General features: G+C 40.6%; 2 protein-coding genes across 3 annotated transcripts; both read left to right on the forward strand.

Moving 5' to 3' along the window:
* Nucleotides 1-7,651: 7,651 nt before the first annotated feature.
* On the forward strand, nt 7,652-15,939 carry sp6 (Sp6 transcription factor). 2 transcript variants are annotated; one of them, XM_071505229.1, is made up of 3 exons: nt 7,652-7,883; nt 11,654-11,996; nt 12,207-15,939. In XM_071505229.1, exon 3 carries the CDS (start codon nt 12,326-12,328, stop codon nt 13,250-13,252), a length of 927 nt encoding a protein of 308 aa, XP_071361330.1. In that variant the 5' UTR covers nt 7,652-7,883; nt 11,654-11,996; nt 12,207-12,325; the 3' UTR covers nt 13,253-15,939. The 2 variants fall into 2 exon arrangements, with proteins under 2 accessions (XP_071361330.1, XP_071361329.1); XM_071505228.1 differs by lacking the exon at nt 11,654-11,996 and having other exon boundaries at nt 7,654-7,883.
* A 1,362-nt stretch (nt 15,940-17,301) lies between these two features.
* On the forward strand, nt 17,302-21,045 carry cwc25 (CWC25 spliceosome associated protein homolog). Its single transcript, XM_071505220.1, has 9 exons — nt 17,302-17,461; nt 18,102-18,274; nt 18,369-18,605; nt 18,683-18,752; nt 19,026-19,177; nt 19,362-19,431; nt 19,530-19,735; nt 20,229-20,396; nt 20,547-21,045. Exons 1-9 carry the CDS (start codon nt 17,444-17,446, stop codon nt 20,656-20,658), a joined length of 1,206 nt encoding a protein of 401 aa, XP_071361321.1. The 5' UTR covers nt 17,302-17,443; the 3' UTR covers nt 20,659-21,045.
* The last annotated feature ends 283 nt before the right edge of the window (nt 21,046-21,328 follow it).

The following is a 21,328-nucleotide window of genomic DNA, read 5'->3' on the forward strand; positions in this document are numbered from 1 at the left end:
AAAATCTCTTGACATACAAAAGCAAAGACTGATAGAAAAAAGTTTCTTGACTTAACCAATAAACGTTCTGACCATTCATTACCAGATATTTATATATTTATATATTTATACTCTTGAGCTTGCTTCATTGAATTAAATCAAAATTGAGAAAGATTTGTGAACTTTTTGCCTCACTTCACTTGCACTTCCAACACAAGTAAAGTTTATAAGAGGTCTTCATGTTTATTTTGCAGACTGAGAGGGTCACAGTTTGTGGCACCATGAAAACCACACTGCACATCACTGTATTTTACCAGCACTCTGGATCACATGGTGGCTAATCAGTGTAATTAAAGTTGGGCAAATTCTTGTGTGTCAGTGGTTTCATCGAGTGGGTGTCTCCCATCACTGGTGTTTCACTGAATTATGTCGCTGACACTTCCTGTCTGTGGGCTCAGTTTTTCTAGACACACACGCTTCCCGACATCGGCCGCCTGCTCATTGCATTGACAAAAATAGTCAGGGATGCTAAATAGTTAATTTACCCAGATTACAAAAAGAGGTATTTGCTAAACTACCTCTGGTGGTATAAGTATGCAAATAGTTTGGGTTTTATTTGTCCAGGTGTTCACAGCATTGAAAATTTAAATTTAAAACATTTAAGACAACATGTCTTTTTCAGACGTAATGTCTGCAATACTCTAGATACTAACAGTTTATATAAGGACTATTTCCTCAGCAGAAAGTAAATTCAGTGGAATCCGCTCACAGTGAGGTCTGTGGTTACATATCAGTTGATTTTTTAATGTCATGGTTTTAAATAACCTGGTTCAAGACCTCTGAATTGCTACATTTCCATTTCTTTCAGCAATTCAAATTGATCCATCGTCGTGCCCACTGCTGGTTATTTGCATGACTGGAAAAACAGCAGAGCCAGTCAGAACTTGAAAATAGCATCCTCATCTGTCTGTATTAGAGCCAGAAAAACTGTGATAAAATACAACCACAAAGACTATGACACCTGTGAAAGTTGACATATCTTTACAGGTAATTGTTAAGTCAACAACAGAAATAATATGACAAACATTAAAGCATAAATCAATATATTTTATAGTAAAAATGGATCAAATAACTACAACATAAATACGTAACATAAAAGGCCATTCAGTTCCACCTGCTTCAGATTTATGGGCTTCTACTTTACTGCTGAGGTTCTCTCTCACCAGCTTTGTTTCCAGCAGCACCATGCAGCTGTTCAGAGGCGCACCATCAGGAGAGGCAAACCAGGCAAATACTTGGGGCCCCCAAGGGGAAAAGGGCCCCCTGATGGGCCCTCATATTTGCACATTTTGCAATGACAATTATAAATCCCCTTAAACTTCCCATAAAGAAACTATACAGTGCACTGCTATTGCCCCAAATACTCTAAAGTGGGGGCCTTGATGATGCATGCTCTAGCTAGCCTACATGTGAGGCATTCAGGGGACATCTCTAAAATGTAGTGTCTGGCAGTAGTCTGGGGGGAGGTAAGTTCCTTGATGGGCTATGACTGACCTCTTTGCCTGAGGCCTTCCTTCCCTGGAGTCTAGGATCGCCACTGCAGTTGTTTCCATGATAAATCTCTAATAAACGCATTGTTACTTCCAAGCACCAAAAGTCAAAGTTAGCAACCATGCTAGTAACATACTGGAGCATTTAGCTGTCGCAGAGCTGACATTTCACTCAGGAGTTGGAACAGACCAAACGGAAGAAAAGAAGAGACCGAATATTGGGCTCACACTTATCAGGTAGCCAGAAACACATCTCCAAATAAATGCCAATGGTCCCCCATGGATGCTGTATGTAACTGTTTGATGATTGCTCCGTCAACTTTATAAGGTGAACAGCCCAGCAGTTCCGGCAGTTCGTTTGGGTCAGCTGTTTAAACTGGTAATGCAGCTCTCTCTTCACTCTTCTTGAACAATGGGTTGACAACATGGGGTCAAACTAACTTTACCTGTGGTTAAAAACAGATCGTCACGGATGCAGCAGTTCAGTTCTGACTCTAATAATGTGAACCAGCCCAGCTGCATTGCAGCAAGTGATTCTAAGTTATTCCCACCCTCCAAACTGCAAATGCTGCCGTCATGTGAGCAACTATTGCTCATTAATAATGCATGCACGTGGGCCCCATTCTTAAAACTGATTCATGCTGCATCTGTCAAGTTTTGATGATGCAATTAGTTTTGTGGAGGCTAATAACAGGTCACACCTGAGCTAAGGAAACGAGGACCAAGCTCGATTCTCCAAAAGTTTTGTGTGTTTTGAGATTGGGCACCTGGGGCCTATTGGTGCTCACTTACACTCAGATTTGTGGAAGGTGTTGAGTTATTTTTTTTTAAGAAGCCCGGTGGTGAGTGGTGTTCCCTCATGGCTCACCAGGACCGCTGAAGGCAACAGGGCTGAATTCTTGAGAGGTTTCTGAGAAGACAACCTGTTACCTGAATAGTGCTCGGCTACCTCCACACCCTCCCTGTCCTTTCATCTCCTGAAGTGTGCTGACAAGCATCGCACATCCTGTCTGCTCTTACACACAAACAGCAAAAACACCAAGAGAAGTAAACACCCACCTGAGCCAAAGGCAGACACACCCAGGAGAGACAGTGAACACATATACAGTACACACACACACACACACAAACAAGTACATACTCACAGCCACAGACAGAGTGAAACTACACAGGCGAGTGAAAAACAAACCTTGTAAGTGCACAAATACATCAAATAACATTGACAACAGTTGCACTGAATAATGAAGTGATGGAAAATGATTTAGATCACAGATTGAGTTTTCAAGTAAAGTCAAAAACAAGTTCAGATTTTGTTTTTACAATAGAAACGTAATATTGTTAGATATTTAACATCTGTTTCAGGTTAACAAAAATGGCAACAGTGTTAGCCAAAAAATTTAAATGACATACTGTATGTCTGGGTCTGTTCTTCTACAAATGGGTGCAAATAAGACGGTGTAAACCACACAAAGATTTCATCAACTTATCAACACTGTGTCTCCACACCATGATATATACTGAGTTGTGTGGACACACACACACACACACTGTGCTAAGCTGAGAGCCTCTCCTAAAGTCACGCAGGCGGTGTGGCCCAGTTTGTAAGCCCTGCCATGTGAAGTGGAGGGCTGGCCAGAGGAAGATGAGGGGTGTTAAGGGACGGAAACAGCTGGTGAGAAGCCCAGAGGATATTAATCTGAGGGGGGAGACAGGATGGCAGGCCATCTAATAAAGCATGGTATTACTGCTGCAAAGGTGTGTGTGTGTGTGTGTGTGTCTGTCTGTCTGTCTGTCTGTCTGTCTGTCTGTCTTCCTGGAGGATTACTGGTGAGCTAGAAAAAAATGTTGGGCGTCCGTGTCCATCTGACTACAACCAACTTTATGCTGTAAATCTAAATAAAGTTCCCACATCTTATACCAAACCTGAGGACATTTCTGAGTTAGTGCTCGGTTCATGGCTGTTAGGAAATCTGTGATCATCTCCACTTCACCAGATAAATCCAGCTACACACACACACACACTCGCACACACACGCTCTCAACACAGTTGGGGTGGGGGGGGGTGGGGGGGGGGGGGGGGGGTGGGGGGGGGGGGGGGGGTTGAAAATTAGATAAACTGAAGCAATCCAAATTTTCTCTGAGCAATTAAAGTTCCGGTTAAAAGGCAGAGGTGGAAGATGGGAGGGGAAGCTGGGCGGCATCAGTCGCTCAGACAGTAATGACGGCGCCACTGCTGTTTAACAATCAAAGATGGGAGGCGGGGGCTCGCAAGGAAGTCTCTCCTCGAAAAATACAGGTGTTTGGTACAATCAAAGCACTGCTCGCAGAAATGACCGGGTTTGAAGTTGAAAGGGGAGACTGGAGGAGAGGAGGGGGGGGGGTGTTATGGTGAGTGAGTGCCTGTTTGAGAAAAAAAAAAAGTGACTCAGAAGACAACTGTGGGCTGGTCTCTCTTTCAGGATTTTGAATAATTAACAAGGATAAGGAAGCTGACTACTGGGTGCTTACTGTTAACTTTGTTTGGATTTTTTTTCTGCTGCTGGAGGGGAAGTGAGGCTTTAGCCGGCCTAGCTCTGTGGAGGCTGGCATGTTGGCAGGAGGATTTGTCTGGGACAACGGCATGGTTCCCGTGGGACAACAGGCGAGTCAAACCAGCCACAGGCCAGTGAATCAGAATCAGAACCAACTTTATATGATGCATACTTGTATACAAAACACACGTCTTTTAAGGAAAGATTCGAGTTGTACACACAGAAATATTCTCACACACAAACTGTGAGCTCCAGAGTTCAGACCGATTTCTCACAAAAACTATTTTAACCTTCAGGGAAACCAAAACAAAAGCACCAAAACTTGTTCCTGACTAATTACTGTAATTAAATATACAATAGATGCTAACAAGCAGTGGTGCAGTATGTTTGGGGGAGTGTGCAACATGGGTAAATAGCTACAGGAATATATCAAGTCAGACCCATTTCCAGCCATTAAGAAACAGTTCAACATTTTGTGCTTTCTTGCCAAAAGTTAAAAGGAGGTTACTACCACTCTCATATCTGTCCATTACATATAAAGCTACCACCAGTAGCTGATTATCTTAGATTAGCACAAAGAGTGGGGAAATCCACCTACCTGCACCTCTGAAGCTCGCTTATTAACATGTTATGTCTTGTTTGTTTAAGACAGAAACAAATATAACTCATGGTCCACTCACTTCATCCACATCTCATCTCTCCCTCTTCTCATGGTGTTTGTTCAGTTCAGCCATTCAATAATTCTTTTCAAATAGGTCAAGCTTTTTGTTCCAGTCCTATAACGCTGTGCCTAAATTGCACACAACATATGAATTCATACTGTACAAATGACAAAATGTAAACTGCAAAAAAAGAAACAGTGTGCCGTATTTGTACCTTTGAATCTGAGGTTAAGACACTCTTGTTGTGTAGTGTAAGTCACAATTAAAATGGGAGAGTTTCTTACAACAAGAAAGAAGTTCATGCTTTAGCAATGGTTCAGCAGCAGCAGCCCACAAATCACAAAAATAGAATTTAAAAAAAATCTTGGCAAAATGCCTCTGCTTATTTATTTTCAAGAATGAATTTGGCAGTAGGCTAAAGTTGGCAAAATTGCAGTTTGATTGATGGCTGAAAGCACACGCCCTGTTTTCTCCTAAGTGGAAAAACTGAATCAAGCATTTAATGTATGTCTTTAAACAAAGCACCAGAACAATATACCGTTGAGATTAATACAATGTGCTTAAAGGTCAAAGGTACTGCAGTCGTATAAAACAAGTTAAAAAAACAAGTTGCGTCACTACAGTGAAATTCACAGGGTTTGGCTGGACTGACGACAAGAGTAAATGTCAGTGCTTTGCAAGAGTGTTTTAAGAACTACAACAGTTTCACGTACACACAGCATAAACTCTTACTCTATACAAAAAAAATATGTTAGCAGAGACAGAAATAAAAAGTGTTAAACAAGCTATCTAAACACATTTAAATCATTAGGAGAATTTGTAAGCCCCTACTTGAAATTGCACTATAATTAAATGTTATTAAGCAGTCTCTTTCTGATTGTGCTGCATTGTATTCATGAGGAAATATGCTTGACTATTTCAAGACATCGGTAAACACCATTTAGACGTGGTGTGTGGTCTTCAATTCAGCGGCCTGATCTCCTCTAAGTGCACAAGTATGTTACACTGAGAGATGTGAGACACTGAGATACTATACTAATTACACTAAATTCAATTATACTTTGCTTGCAACAAATTTAGATTTCAATTTTCTGAGTGTGAAATCTTTGCAGTTATTCCAGAATAAAATACTTTAAATGGTCTGTTATCTATGCAAATGTCTTTTACAGCTGCTGGTCAAGTAACGTGCTCATGGAAACAACAAATCCTGATTAGTGTGATCAGTCTTTATGAACTGAGGGTGTGTATAAATCTGTAAAGGTGCTTGCTGACTCAGGACTTTTGTCAATATTTGCTGATTGCCCAGTTGTTCTATTACATGACCATCGTGTAATTAGTTCAAACTCAGCATTTCTAAAGTGCTGCTTCAGAAAAAGAGGGAGCAGAGAGGGTTGGAAGTCCCTTCCCGCCGGCCTGTCTGTGGCCTGTGTTTGTCAGTTGATTTGAAGCTGCTCCACCAACATGCTGTAACAGGAAAGGAATTAACTCAGCGTGGAGACAAAATAATTTTTAAAAAGGCCTCAAAGGAAGATAATGTTAAAAACTTTTAAATGTGTAATACACATTCACAAGCTGGAAAAAATCCAACATTTGGCATAAGCTTTTTTATAGCAGATCAATAGTCATATTAAACACAGTTCATTTAAATGTGGTCTGCACATACACATGTTCTTCTGAAAGGTCTAGGTCATTTGATAAACTCGTGCACACAGAAGTGGCTGGTTTCTGCCAAGTAAGAGATTCACATTTGTGTATTGTGCATGCGTTTTAACCGCCTCTCAGGAGTGTCCGCAATCAAAGGATTTCCAGGTCTCAACCATCTGATTCACAGGCTGCAGTCACTACACCCATAAGGTTCCTGCACCAGTGCATACAGCGAGTAAATAAAATCCTAATTTGGTGAATCACCATAACTACAACAAACTGTGACATAAGATATTATGATGATGTTCCTAATCTCTAATAAGTTTATCTTTTGTGAGGAATGAAACAGTTTGTCGTTTTGAAAGAATATTACTGCAGGAATGAGATTTAAAGTTGTAATATAGTTTGCAGACTAAAAATCATCTCCTCGTGTCAACTGGGAACAGAGAAAAACAACCTGTGTTTTGACAAAGATGTGTAATTTGACTTACTTAGAGAGGGGATTGCAGCAAAGCCGTGGAAAAAGCTAGCAAGTGGACCTTGAGTTATTTATTTTTATTTCAAACTCTTATTTTCAAGGTCAGTAACTGCTATGCACATAAGCTATAATACAGTAACTAATATTTACTGATTAATTAAAATACCCCAGTTTACATCCAGGCAGAATAAAACACGGTCCACAGGTAGTCCAGCTCAGCATGTCATGATCCAAGCATAATTTTGTTCACAGATATCTCTATTTAAGATTGTGTTCTGTGGATCTTTTTCGTGTTATGTACAGTTATACTGTTCATTTTACTCTTTACGGAAATGTAGTTTCTGTGAGACTTCACACAGAGTCACACATCTATTATCTGTGATGCATCAATGCATAAGCAGCACTTTATTGTAGCCGATTGAGGTGATGCCATTTTTATGCTGTTGGTTAGTTTTATCCATTATAAGTTTATATTATATGTGGGTGTCAGATGAATGCGGTGATGCCACGTTATTTCCCCCCTGAAGTGCAGCGGAGTAGAAAACGGAAACACTCAGGTAAAGCGCCTCACGTTTGTAGTCCACTTATCGGCCCACGGTTCTTGCGTAAATGCGCTTAGTTATATTCCACCACTTTCGGCAGCTCTGACGCGGGTCCACTGCGGCTTCGGTCCCCGCGTTCTCCCTCAATGAACCGTTTCCTCACCTTCAGCCGCGGAGGGCGCATCTTCAAAGAGGGGGGGGGGGGGGGGGGGGGGGGAATCTAGCAGAGGAGGGGCGGAGCCTGGAGAGACTCAAGACGCAGAGCCTATCAGGCAGCCTGTCACACTTCAGAATGCTGCTCACCTGCGCGCCTCGCTCACCTGGACCGACCGCGGTGAGAAACTCAGACGGAAAACGATGAGGATATTACTTTTCTGTGGGATTTGTCGACGAAGGGAAGAGGCGGCAGTGCTGAGCTGAGACGAAGTTTCTTTCATTTCTTCCAAAAAGAAAACAGCAGCAGCAGCAGCAGCAGCAGCAAGTCCGAGGCCAAACAGGTAAGTCAGGATTTTAATTTGCTATCACTGCGGCCAACTGTCACTGATACCGTGTCCGTTTACATCAGGCCATCTGGATTAATCAACCGATCGCCAGATATCACTACATTAACCATTCGATCACACGTATACGTCATGTGGGCTTAAAAAAAAAAACCAAGTCTCAGTGAAGAAGTCTCAATGAACATTCAGTAGGTACAACATACATACTAAAACTTGGAGACAGATATTAGAAAATCACCGAAGAGTAATTAAATGTAAAAAATATTGTAATTTTTTTTTTTAAGTTTTAATTATTGTCCTGTTTACTAATATGTATTGAATATATAAATATAAAGTCCAGGTTTTTCAGGGATAATAACATCAAAGTATAAATAATATTTAACTAACAGTTTTCTGCTGACCTCTGTGTGGAGGGTTGGCCTCATTGGAATATGGCCTTTCATTTAATCACATTTCCTTTCTTAAAAATCTTAGTATAAATCTTTTAAAAATTTAAAATCTTAAATGATGTTTCACTTGAAATAATGACAAATTAGGGGGGAATCACACCTTTTTCTATGAAAAATGAATCAAATCTGCATGTTAACGCTGCTGTGAAAGTTTGGTGCCACTAATTTTTTCTGTTGAATTTCAGTGCTGATCTAATGCCATTATTGCTCATCTTTTTTCTTTTCCATTTGTTGCAAATTTAAAGTAGACTACTTATAGGAACTATAGGAACAGATCCCAGAGATCCTGTGATACTTATTGGGGGTAATGAAAGTTTTCTCAGAATGTAAGATAAAAGGCAAATACGCAGGTATAGTTTCAGTGATTGACTATTCATTGTAGGCAAGCAGTTATTAAAACGTGTACAGTATGAGATTTTATAATGTCCATTAAATTAATGTGTTTTGATTGGAGTTTTTTATTAAATGTGTTTCCATGGGGAGGGTTCCATTCAAAAATACCGTAGCTTCACTGTGGTGATTGATCAGTATTTAATCTGAAACTGTGATTAAGATATACAGCATACGCAGTGGTAGAAGAAATATTCAGGTCTAGTTCAGTAATTTCCCGCATTCAAAATTTTAAATAAAACTATTAGCATCACAAAGTACTCACAGTATGTAAGAGGTACTTCAGTGTTGAACTGGTGGAGTTCAAGATAATTTTATTTACATCATATAATGTTGGGTAGTTTCATCTAAAACATTGTATCATCACGTTTTTTATCTGTTGTAAACTAAAATGTATATACTGTGTACACACATGCACTCACACATACACACACACACACACACACACATACCAAGTTAAATCATTTTAAGTAACTTTAACTAAGTACTTCACTTTGCATTAAAAGTGAAGTACTTATATTTGTTCACTTATATTCATAGCTGCAGAAGTTTAAAGTTAGAAGTGTATATTTTGAGTTGTATACAAAACCAGGAGAATAGGTGTTACATATTGTACGTCTCATCTTGATTAAATCCTGTTTCTACAGTCAATATTTAATCACTCTGAACATTAAGACATGACTACTGAAGCATATCATACACATAAAATTGCATTCAGATGTGTTTCTGTTGCGCAACAGTGTGTGACTGTCAGCACTGCGAGAAGAAAGCAGCCTGTTTTTGTGCATTTCAATAAAAAAGTCAAAATGTGCAAGTGTGTCGGCATTCAGATTTAAAATACAGCGGCAGATGATTGTAAATGACAGGTGAAACAGATACATGTTTGCACTCTGCCCGCTCAGAAGAAAGAGAAAGATAAAGAACGCTGTTAAAAGCTGCTGTCACAAGAACTGCTGTAAAAATTCTAGTAAAATATGCAGCAGAGGAGGCATTTTACGTGATTGTGTCTGAATCAGCATCACTCAGACATTCCTGAATCACTGAGGATGTAAAGCTGTCATCTATACCAGCCCTATCTCTACACTTGATCATAGTCAAATTAGAGTTAAAGAGCAGGGAAAGCATTTAGAGCGATTAGCCTTCCAGCTCTCTATGTCACAAACTTAATCCTTCACACAAATGACATTGTAGTTCAAATCCAGTCATAGCACATTATAAATATAAAATCAGTTTCATTCCTCTCTATGAATTCCCTCAGCAAAGGTCGGAAAGTTTAGATTTTAACAGAAGAGTGTTTGAACCACACCATGTTTCAGTCTCCTGACAAGCGAGACCTGACCCCTGCGGAACTGATGTGCTCCTCTCCATCCATCTTGTACTTCCAAGCAGGTTAAAACAAACTACTTGTAAATGCCATTTAACCCAAACTAGAGTGTTTAAAGTGTCCACAGACAGTCAGCATTTCTGTTGTCACTGTGTTATTCTACGTCTGGGATAAGATGGGATTGGAGGCTTGTGGTGGACAGACGGAGGGTTTAACTGGACCTGGAAATTATACTGGAAAATTGACATCAAAATATATTTTTAAGGGCAGCCACTGTTGGAAAAGAATAATTAGAAGGCTTCCAAATTTGGAAATATTGGATTACTGAAAATGAAGCCCATGAGAAAAACAAAACTCATATCGTACTGCTGCTGTTTAAAAAATCACCAACAGAGCTCTTTCTTCCTCATTGTTCCCTCTCTGCGCATCATCGTGATTGTAGACTTGTAAACTGGGGGCTATGCTGGGTCTTGGTCGGGCAGGTTTTATGACCACAGCTCTGTCATTGCTCTGTACCATCCTGCTCCTCCCCGGTTGCCGTTCCCCCTGAGGGGGCCCCTCCATGCCAGCTGTTTCCCTTTGGAGCTTGAAGCACTCCCAGCACTTTACAGAAGAGGATGCTGCTGTCTTGGTTTGTTTACGGTTTTGTCAGTAAGAGTGGAGTTGAGGGGACCGTTCTGCTGTGCGTCTGAGTCGCATTCCCAAAAGATTACAGAGCAGAAGTTCTGGCTCCAGGCCGACATGAAATAAATCAGCTTGACCTTTAACACCGGACCTTTCATTAGAGAATTTCATACTAATTGCTTTACGATTTTATTGCAACTGGAAAGCGTCTCAGAGTGGGTTTGACTCAAGCTTGTGTGTGTAAACACTCTTGGTTTGGCTGTGCTAATAAACTGCCATCTACTTCACTGTTAGAGTGACGCTGCCTGTGAGCTGAACCACGTGCAAACTCTGCCTCTAATGGATCCACATATCAGACAGAGTGTATGCCTTCCACTTGACTCCTTGTTTGTAGGCGATCTTATGCAGTTTGCTATGTCAAATATGGTATCACACCAAGTGATCTCAAGACTAAGATTCCAGTCTCTCAAGCCTCATACTAGTTTACTGTTTCCTGCTGTAAAGATAATTGTAGATGTTCGGGGATGGGGGTGTGGTGGAAGTCAACAGGATTGTTTGGGGCTAGGACATGTTTGGAGCCAAGCACTGGTCTTGAAGGCTGGTAGCTTCTCTTCAAAAAAATTTGCACAGACTTGCTGAGCTTTAACAAGCTTTGTGTCACCTTTAGAAACTCAAGCCCTCCCTCTCCGGTGGGTTGGCTAACTGACTGACGCTGCTGATGTTCATATTTGTGTGATGGGGACAGGAATCTGTTTCAGAGCGTGTGCCCATAATTATACACATTGAGTAATTGTTCTTATGTTACTGTTGGATTCCCATTCTCATGCTTGTGAATGTCGTCAGTCCGTAACTGTTGATGTTTTCTGCCGCCAGTGTGTAAGAGGCGGGGCATTTTGCGGGGCTTCTTTTGTAACTTGCCTGGAGGGCTGTTGTTGTAAATCATGTGTGATTCATAAAAAACTGGTTCTCCTGTCTGCCAGGTTTCATCTCCACAAACCTCAGAGACGTACAAATAGACTTTGGCCTGCAGCCATACCTCCCTGGAACTTCTTCCTTCACCAAACTGCTCTCCTGTCAACACTCCCCCTCTCACTCGGCCCTCCCCCCATCTCACCAGCATTTATCTCCCCCCACTGCTCCGCGGCCTCTGCACGGAGCCGATGATGTTGTTTTCTTTGCGCTTGTCTTTGACTGTCCTCCATGGGAAGTACCTGGCAGCGGATGCATGTGGCAGGCTTCTGTCTGGACACGTCTGTCTCCCCCTCTCTTCTGCCTCCACGGCCACGCAGCGTGAGAACTGCAGTATCCATGGCAATGAACGAGGTGTGCTCAGGGTTGGTTATTTAAATGTTGTAGACAGGAGGATTTAGTCCAGGAGCTGATTAACTTCAAAGTCTTTCAGACTAAGAAAAATGACCTCAAGACATCAAAGTGGTTGGATGTGTTTCATTGAAGTCACTGAGGATATGTAACTGAGAGGGAGATGAGAAAGATTTGAAAAGATAACAATTTGTCTGTTCTTTCTTTCTGCAGGTTTTTTCAATGTATTGCCGTCCCAGCGTGTGCTAATCTCAGCCTTACCCAGAAGATAGTGAACAACACCTTGTGCAGCTGACCACATCCAGAATCCTACACCTGCACCGGCTGCTCACATGGCCCACCCTTACGAGCCCTGGTTACGGACAGCACCAACTAGTGGCAGCTCCGAAGACATGAACATCCCCTCCTGGTGGGACCTCCACAGGGATGTCCAACCAGGGAGCTGGATAGACCTGCAGACGGGTCAGGGTGTAGGGTTGCCTTCAGTGAGTCCAGGAAGCTCCATGGGGTTGCAGGCCTCTTTAGGGCCCTACGGCTCTGACCCACAGCTGTGCACCCTTCCTCCAGCTCAACACGCTCCAGCTTCACATTCATCTCACCTCTTCCCCCAGGATGGCTTCAAGATGGAGCCACTGGCCCCTGAAATGCTGCAGCAAGAACCATTCTCCCTGGAGGAACCACAGGAGACCTCTGTCTCAGCCCGGCCCAAGCCCCAGCGCCGCTCCTCTTCCAGAGGCGCTGGTCAGGCCGTGTGTCGCTGCCCTAACTGCGTCCACGCTGAACAGCTGGGTCAGAGCACTGATGACAGCAGGAGGAAGCACATGCACAACTGCCACATCCCCGGCTGCGGCAAAGCCTATGCTAAGACCTCCCATTTGAAGGCGCACCTACGATGGCACAGCGGGGACCGGCCCTTTGTATGCAACTGGCTTTTCTGTGGTAAGAGATTCACACGCTCCGATGAACTGCAGCGCCACCTGCAGACGCACACTGGAGCCAAGAAGTTCAGCTGTGCACTATGCCCCCGAGTCTTTATGCGCAACGACCACCTGGCCAAGCACATGCGCACTCATGAGTCCCCGCCAGGACATGCAGAGGAGAGGCTAAACGGAGACGGCAGGATGGATAAGGGCTTTGATGCATCCACACCTACTCAGTCATCCTCAAACATGTCTGCATCTGACGCCACAGAGCCACCGCTGAAGCTGAAATGTGAGACCGACCCCTCGGTCTCTAGTGTGACAGGACAGTCCAGCTAATTTCATCATTCACAAAAAGGTTTACCATCTGTTCCCCACTCTGTCATAGAGGTGTCACAGTTTTATGATAGGATAGAGACAGGAAGAAAAGTTTGACAAAAGCCAGATGGAAGTACATGTCTGTAGTCTTGTGAAATTATCAGATGGGTTAACTCAGAGATAATCTAAATTTTACAACACAGAAATAAACATGAATTTTACTGATTCTGTGGATAAAACTTTCTGTGTTTACTAAAGGTGAAAGGTGACCAAGCTGAAGCTGCAGCTGGTTGCCAGACTTCCACTGCTGCTAGAGCTCAAGTTCAACTGAAGGTGGCTTGTTAACTTGTTTACAATGACATCAATCAAATGTGTTGCTAAAAGAGTTGGGGCAGTGTTTGCCTCCGACACAGTTTGACCATTTTCAAAGGCAGCAAGCCTTTAAAAAGAGAGAAAGCAGACGGTGGTGATGTTTTCTTTTTGCGTCAGACTGTCGCCATGTGAGTGTAACCTGCTGCACAAGTTGTGATGAGACACTGGAATTTGATACAGCATTATCTTATTATTTACAGGTCAGTAGCCATTTGGATGCTTGACAGTACATACCACTAAACTGGGTGTGTGTATGATGGTATGTACGTAATTAAAATGGTACATATATGAAATAAAAGTACAAACTAGGCAAGATTGCGGTGCCGTGGCAGTGTCCTGTGATGCTCCATGATGAAGGCAAATGTGATGTTGAATATAATATAATGTAATATAATATAATATAATATAATAGAAAAAATATAACATAGAAAATGGGAATTCCATGTACTACAAAGGCTGGTATTTGCCAAAAATGGTGGTCACAGCAGTTTTGATAACACTTATTAATGACAGTGATCATACAATAGGAGAATGTGAATGTGTGTTGAGGTACACAGCAATGCAAAGAAACAACAAGTGCTACCAATGATGTGAAAAAGGTAAATTCACAGATTACCACTAACTGAACCTGAAAAATGAAAACCAGTCACAGCAGTTGAAGACGGTGCCTCTGCTCCTGCAGGTAAGAGGAAGGAGATGAAGCTGGACATGGAGAGAAAATGCTGCCTGGCTAAACGAATCCTGGCTTCTGTTGTGGCATGCATACAACAGCGGCCATATCTGGCATAAACATGACTCCACAGATCCACCCTGTCAGGACAGGCTGCTGGTGTTGACTGAAACTCCCAGCACAAAGCAGCAATTCATTACATCATGGGTCCAAGAACGTAATCCAGTGGTTAATGCAGAACCAAAATTTAAAGCTGCACTAGTCAATATTTTTTAAAACAATGGATTAAATGACTGTGTAATGTGACAGCCATAGCGCCAAGCTCACAGATAATTAATATACGATTCTTCAGGTCCACTCACTTTTATTTTTAGCACACTTGACCTCAATATTTGGTTATGTGGCCCACAATGTTACTGTTCCGGTACAGTCTCACTATTGTCATCAACCCTGTTTCCAGAAGAAAACAGATTGTGTCAGCAAAAAAAAGTTCTGATAAAGCCACTGTAGGTTAACTGACCAACATCAAACAGCAGACAGGCAGAGTTAGCGTGTAGCTGGTGAACATAGTGCAGCATACTGTACAGCAGCTAAAGAATTGCTGAAGACCAAACTAAGCTCAAATATTACATTCGCCAGGAGGTGAATGTAATACAGTTCCACGTGATTGCTCTGTTTCTGCTGGATCTGTAATGAGGCAACTGTTTGCTAACACATTCGTCGTTATAGTTTCATATGGTGATAATACGTCAATCTTGACTTTACAACTTGTTCAGCTGCCCACAGAAATTCACTGATTTTGTTTTCATATCATAAATGTGCAACAGAAAATCTTAAAGGAACTGACCTTAAAGTCATGGTTCAAAAGGTTAGGGCTTCTGTGGAAGAAAACAGTTGTCCTATCAATGAGGTGTTCCTCATTAAATGGCTTTATACAGTTCTTCCAAATATCATGAGCTCGATAACAATTTGCATGTTGGATCAAGCTGTGGCCCCAGTCAGGGCTTATCTCTCAACACATTTTATTAACAGATGTTTGTGTGTCAGACACTGCAGTTTTCCCATGCTCAACACTGTAACATGACAACTATTTGACAAGCATTTGATCACCGTGCACAGAAAGGCCGTGTACCTAGTAAATGAAATAAAATGTAGTTGAACAACACATGCACCAGAAATTGCTTAGGTTGTTTGTTTTGGATAGTTAACATTCATAATCAGTACTGTATGATCAATAGTTCTGTAGCAAGCAGTGTGAGCAGCTTTACAGTTTAAAACATTATTAGGATGTATGTAAACCGTCACAGATATTAGACTGAGATTTCTTTAAACTAGGGAGCTTGCATTATTGGAGGCACATGATTGCTGTATTTATGTATAGAAGATAAAAATGGAAGATAGTGCTTAAACATCTGTCAATTAATACATATTGACTATTATTATTAATTTTTTGTTGATGTTATTATAGATAGACTCATGATATGTTCTTTTATTATGGTCAGTAGAACAAAATGGACAACTTTTTAATTGGTTACTGTAGTAAATGTTTTAGTTGTGGAGACTGTAATAAAAATAAGTTCAAAAACTTTTAATAAGTTAAGTATCGTGGTGTAATAACATGTATTTAATCTATTATTGTCCTATGTTAAATAAAAAATATATTCTGTGTCCGTGTTGAACCTTTATCTACAGCAAAAGATATTAAGAAGCTAATCATTTTGTGGAATTTAATTTGCACTCCTAAAATATGACATCAGGCATCATCATCATTATTATTACTCTTATTAGTATTAGTATTAGCAGTATTATGTGTCATAGTAGTGGTAGTTTTGTTTGTTTTAGAGCTTGCTGGCAATATCAAAATGTTCTATTCTGTACAATGTGGTGGTGAGGGGGTTCTTAAACCTATATTATTACACATTTTCCCTTGACTTTTCTCTGATGCCTTTTTCTTTTACTTTCACACCTCTGGGCCTATGAAACATATTCAAATGAAACTTGGGCAAACCACTGTGTCATTAAACTGTTAATAACTTTTGTCCACATAAAAACCACAATATGGTTTTAAAAGGCTGTTTTATGTGTGACAAGCATAAGTCACAAGCCAAAAGGCTGGGAACAAGAGTCAAGCTTTCCTGAAACTGTGGCTTTCAGGTTGGTGACTTTAGGTGCAGTCAAAAAATATTAGAATTCCAAGATGAAAGCACTAGGATGACCAATGATGTGTCTAATTATGATACAGTCTGCGCAACCATGTAACAACCCCCAAAACATGTACATTGTCACAATTTGATTTTGAGATGTAATTGTCAGTGTTGGGGAAGCTACTTTGAAAGTGTAATCTTGCAAGACACTAATTATTTCACAGTCGAAAGCTACCACAGAGAGAAATCCAGTTCAGTTAACTAAAGCTATGAAAAATAGTTGAAACTACTTTGTAAAGAAAAATGATGAATGAAAATGTACATGTGATATGAAAATATAACAGTATATATATATATATATATATAATACAAAAAATAACATGCCAAGAAAAAAATGCCATTCAGTTGAACTTATTACAAAAAGTGCCTATTTGTTGACAGGTCATACATAAATCAAAAATATAGTTTATCCATGATGATGGTGTCACTGTGTGTGCACTGAGCATCACTGAAAATCACTGCCCTTGGCTTTCTCACACGTATAAGGTGGCTTCAATTACAGAAGCAGTGGTAAAATAAAAATTAAATGGCACAATAAAAATGGCACAAACGTTTTTGTAGTTTCAGTAGTTAACTACACAAAAAGTCATTTAACTTTCACGTATTTTAATGTAGTTTAACTATCAGCAAGCTACTGAAAATTTTAGTTAAACTACTAGTTTAATTACGTGTACTTCACTGCTCTCCAACACAGGTAACTGTAACCAAAACCAGTACGAAGTCATGTTGAGTCATATCGTTGACTGTTTATGGATGTCTGTAATGTCGGAGTTTACGCCGGGCACTCGAAGGCACCATGTGCTGGAACCGGAACGTGAATTACACAAAACAGGAAGTACTTAGCACATCACACTAAAGCCTCAGTGGCTCCATTTTCCAGCTAGCTTTAAACTTTCGTTGTTATCTTTAAAGGACAAATTTGTCCAGTATCATTTCTTGGTGGACTGAAACGACGAATTTTTCAAGATGGGGGGTGGCGATTTGGTAAGTCTGAGCTATCTCATCCACAATAGCCGCTTTCTCCGATATGTAAAGAATGATACGAACAAACTACGTTCAGATTATGGGAATTTAAAGATTTTTGTTTGATTATTGGTTACTACTCAGCCGTTACAACACGATTTAATACCATTTTGGAATTGTTATAAGTTATAAGTCCAGTTCACCAATACTTACTTTAACTTTGCTCTCATCCTAGTTGAGTAGTTGTTTTAATAGCTACTACTAACGTAAACAGACAAGCAAGGTTAGTTTACATTATCTTAATGTTAGCTTAACTGACGGAGATTTAGTTGTGAGAATATTTCTTTTGACGTATTCATCTTAATATGCACGATACACCTGAAGATGTTATCAATTCCTTGTAGACTACAACTACTACTACTACAACTATTACTTCTATTTCTACTACTACTACTATGATTATTATTATTATTATTATTATTATTATTATTATTATTATTATTATTATTGGACCCTATCATTGTTGCCAATAGGTAAGGAAACATTCATTCCTTAAAATCTGCCCTGATAACTAATTATTTTTGCACATGAAAGGTAGCGCCCGATAGTTTTCGCTAATACACTAATAAGTAACAAGATTTTTTACCTTGTCTTCTCCCAGAACCTGAAAAAGAGCTGGCATCCCCAGACTATGAAAAATATTGAGCGTGTTTGGAAAGCTGAACAGAAATATGAAGCTGAACGCAAAAAGATCGAGGAGCTCCAGAAGGAGCTGAAAGAGGAACGAGCCCGAGAAGAAATGACCAGATATGCAGAGGACACTGGTGCCATCAAGTTAGTTCTCTCTCATTTTACCAAGAATGATGTTTTGGTGGTCAAGACAAAAACGTAGAATCTATGTCATGCTGTATTTTTGGTATGATGACAGAAAGAAGGATGATCGCCTGGACTGGATGTACCAGGGCCCTGCTGGTCAGGTGTCCAGAGATGAATATCTGCTTGGACGTCCCATTGACAAGCAGATTACCGACCAATACGAGGAGCCAGAGAGCGGTCCATCATCTGAGACTGGCCTCCTGCCTGGGTCGATCTTCAATCCCACCACCCCAGCCTCCAACCTCGACATGGCTGCTAAGATCAGGGAAGACCCCCTCTTTGAAATCAGGTTAGGTTTGTGTAATTTGTACTTAAATGATGTGTCATTGTGGCAAATTATCTAAATATTTAGTTTGTGTTCTTCAGGAAACGTGAGGAAGAAAAGAAGAGGGAAGTCTTGACTAATCCAGTGAAGATGAAGAAGATCAAAGAAATGGTAAAATTCCTATTTTGATGTGAATTAAAGTAAAATATATTTTAATGTTGTCATTTGTAGTTGTATTGATCTTTGATGGCATCTGACAAATGTTATTTTGGATTTTTTTAAATGTATTTACATATATTGGCCTTCTTAGCATTTTTCAGCAATGTTTCACTAACTTTATTAACACAAGACATTGCAGTTGTGTGAAAGGTGGTAAGATATGGGGAACGGGGGCTTGTCATGTATTTGCATTCTATGGTAAAAGATCCTTTGGTTCTCTCACAGCTGCGCCAGAATCTCGACAAGAAAGAAAAGAAAAAGAAGAGGAAGAAGGAAAAAAAGGAGAAGAAGGGAGACAAAGAGAGGAAGAAGGAGAAGAAGCACAAGAGAAGGAGTTCAAGTTCAAGCTCAGATGAGGAAGATGAGAAAAATCACAGGTATGTAAGGGGATAGTTTAAAAAATAACTGGAACATACAATATGTGATTGCTCAAACAGCAAAGCATATGACATATATGGTAAAAGACCATGTTTTCTATAACGGAATTTAGACTGTTATAGAGGATTTTCAATCTAGCAGTTCAGTTACGTAAACTAATCAAAGCCTTTGGTCTGTTTTTAGGTCACATTCACGAGACGACTCCTCAATAGACAAGTCTCGTTCCCATCATCATCCAGGCTACGGCCTACAGGTCAGTAAGGAGAAAAGATGTAATCTGTCATTTGAATGATTCATTTCTCACTGGACCAGTACCTGTTTAAATCCTTCTATTTATTTTTATCATCTCAGCTCCCTGCTGGCAGACATCACCAGTTCTCAGCTCCCTCCAATCACTCAGGGCGCCGTGAGAGGAGCCGCTCCAGATCACCTCACAGGAACTACAGGGACAATCACTCTTCCTCCTCTTCCTCACACAGAAGTGACAGGAAGGTCGAGCCCAGAGCTTCCAGCCCACCGAGAGAGCGTTACCACAGGCAAAGGAACCACATATCTAAGTACGAGTTAACAGCACTTCAGAAATTGTACAGTCATTGATCATGCCAAATGAACAGCTACAGTTCAAATCCTAAATAAGATAGATGCATATTGAGTTATGACATTCATATTACCAATCTTCAATCTCAAACTCTCTCTGTAATGTTACTACCATGTTATATGAATATTTTGCGCTGTCACAGCTTATTGGTTTAAAAGCTGTACATACAAGTAGATTTAAAGTGTATGAGCATGTGTGACACATGCAAACGGTCTCAAAATGCTGTAGAAATTCTGGTAGGGTAGTCATAGTTTTAGTTTTAGAAATGTACAAAATGCCACTGCAACAAAAGTTGCTCCATGTGTTAATTGGCACTTTTCTGACTGTGTTATCTGGGGGAAGGTAATCAGAGAATGCTGTTTGAATAGTAATCTGTTAGAGCAATGCTCTTAAATACAGCTCTCACTGAATCAGTTCCAGTAATTTTTCTCTGCTTTTTCTGTCCAACGTAGGAAGCTCTCTGCAGAAGACCTGGAGCGAAAGAGGCAGGAGATGATGGACGGGGCCAAGCAGAGGGAGGAGGACAGGGAGAATAATGTGAAGAGATACAAAAGGCAAGACGAGCAGGAAAGGCAGCGGGAACAAAATGTCAAGCATGACCGCCACGCTGGCTTCATCCAGTAAGTTTATGTGCAACGTGAAGGTGTAGCATTTCTGGACTCATGTGTCCTGTTCTGTTTTAAATGCACTTATAATGTTTACCTGCCTTTTAATCTTTCTTGCATGTTTAATTTCCAGCTACAATAACAATACACCTTTCTCTGTTGCAGTAACATGAAGTTGGAGAGTGCTGCCAGCTCTTCCTTAGAAGACAGAGTGAAGAGGAATATCCACTCCATTCAGAGGACACCAGCCTCCTTGGACAACTTTATGAAGAGATGAAGACACAACACATTTATCACACAGTGCATGAACTGATTGAAAACACTTGGCAAGAGTATGACCTCCATTCATTTATCTGTATCTCTAATGAGCCAGACAGATGCATGGTATGGTGGTCATTAAGAATATTCCACAATGGGAACATAATTTATATTTCAGACAAATGCAAGCGGTTTATTATGGCTCATCAGTTCCAGTTATAATCTAGTAAACCAGTACCCTTTTAAGGTTCATATAATCTGAACTCTGTACAGTATTTTATTTTTTTGTTTTTACAGTATAATAGGACCTGCTTTTACCTCTGAAGGTTTTTTGTAATATATGTTTTGTTAGTTAGTGTACTCCTGTGAGTAGCAACCGGAATAAAAATATATTTCCAGAGCTCCATCATTTGTTTTTCTCTTTTTAAAACAAACCTGTGTCGTCACTCAATCATTCCAATTGTGCTCTATAAACAAAATCTTAAAGCATTTTCTGGCGGCTGTGGCTTAGGAGGTAGAGCGGGTCGTTCACTTATCAGAAGGTCAGTGGTTCAATCCCCGGCTCCTCCAGTCTGCATGTTGAAGTGTCCTTGGGCAGAGCATTGAAGCCCAAATTGCCTCTGATGGCTGTTCCATCAGTGTATGAGTGTGTATGAATGGTAGAAGCACTCAAGTGCTGTGTGTGAATG

This window comes from Trachinotus anak, unplaced genomic scaffold, assembly GCF_046630095.1.
Source record: "Trachinotus anak isolate AG129_WGS33_773 ecotype Australia unplaced genomic scaffold, CSIRO_AGI_Tana_v1 ptg000019l, whole genome shotgun sequence".
NCBI lineage: Eukaryota > Metazoa > Chordata > Actinopteri > Carangiformes > Carangidae > Trachinotus > Trachinotus anak.

What these genes read in the sequence shown, in the direction of transcription:
- sp6 (XM_071505229.1), top strand. Translation starts at nt 12,326, where the DNA reads ATGGCCCACCCTTACGAGCCCTGGTTACGGACAGCACCAACTAGTGGC.
- cwc25 (XM_071505220.1), top strand. An exon ending in GACCCCCTCTTTGAAATCAG is followed by an intron (nt 18,606 to 18,682) that starts GTTAGGTTTGTG and finishes TGTGTTCTTCAG; the next exon opens with GAAACGTGAGGAAGAAAAGA. An exon ending in ATCCAGGCTACGGCCTACAG is followed by an intron (nt 19,432 to 19,529) that starts GTCAGTAAGGAG and finishes TTATCATCTCAG; the next exon opens with CTCCCTGCTGGCAGACATCA.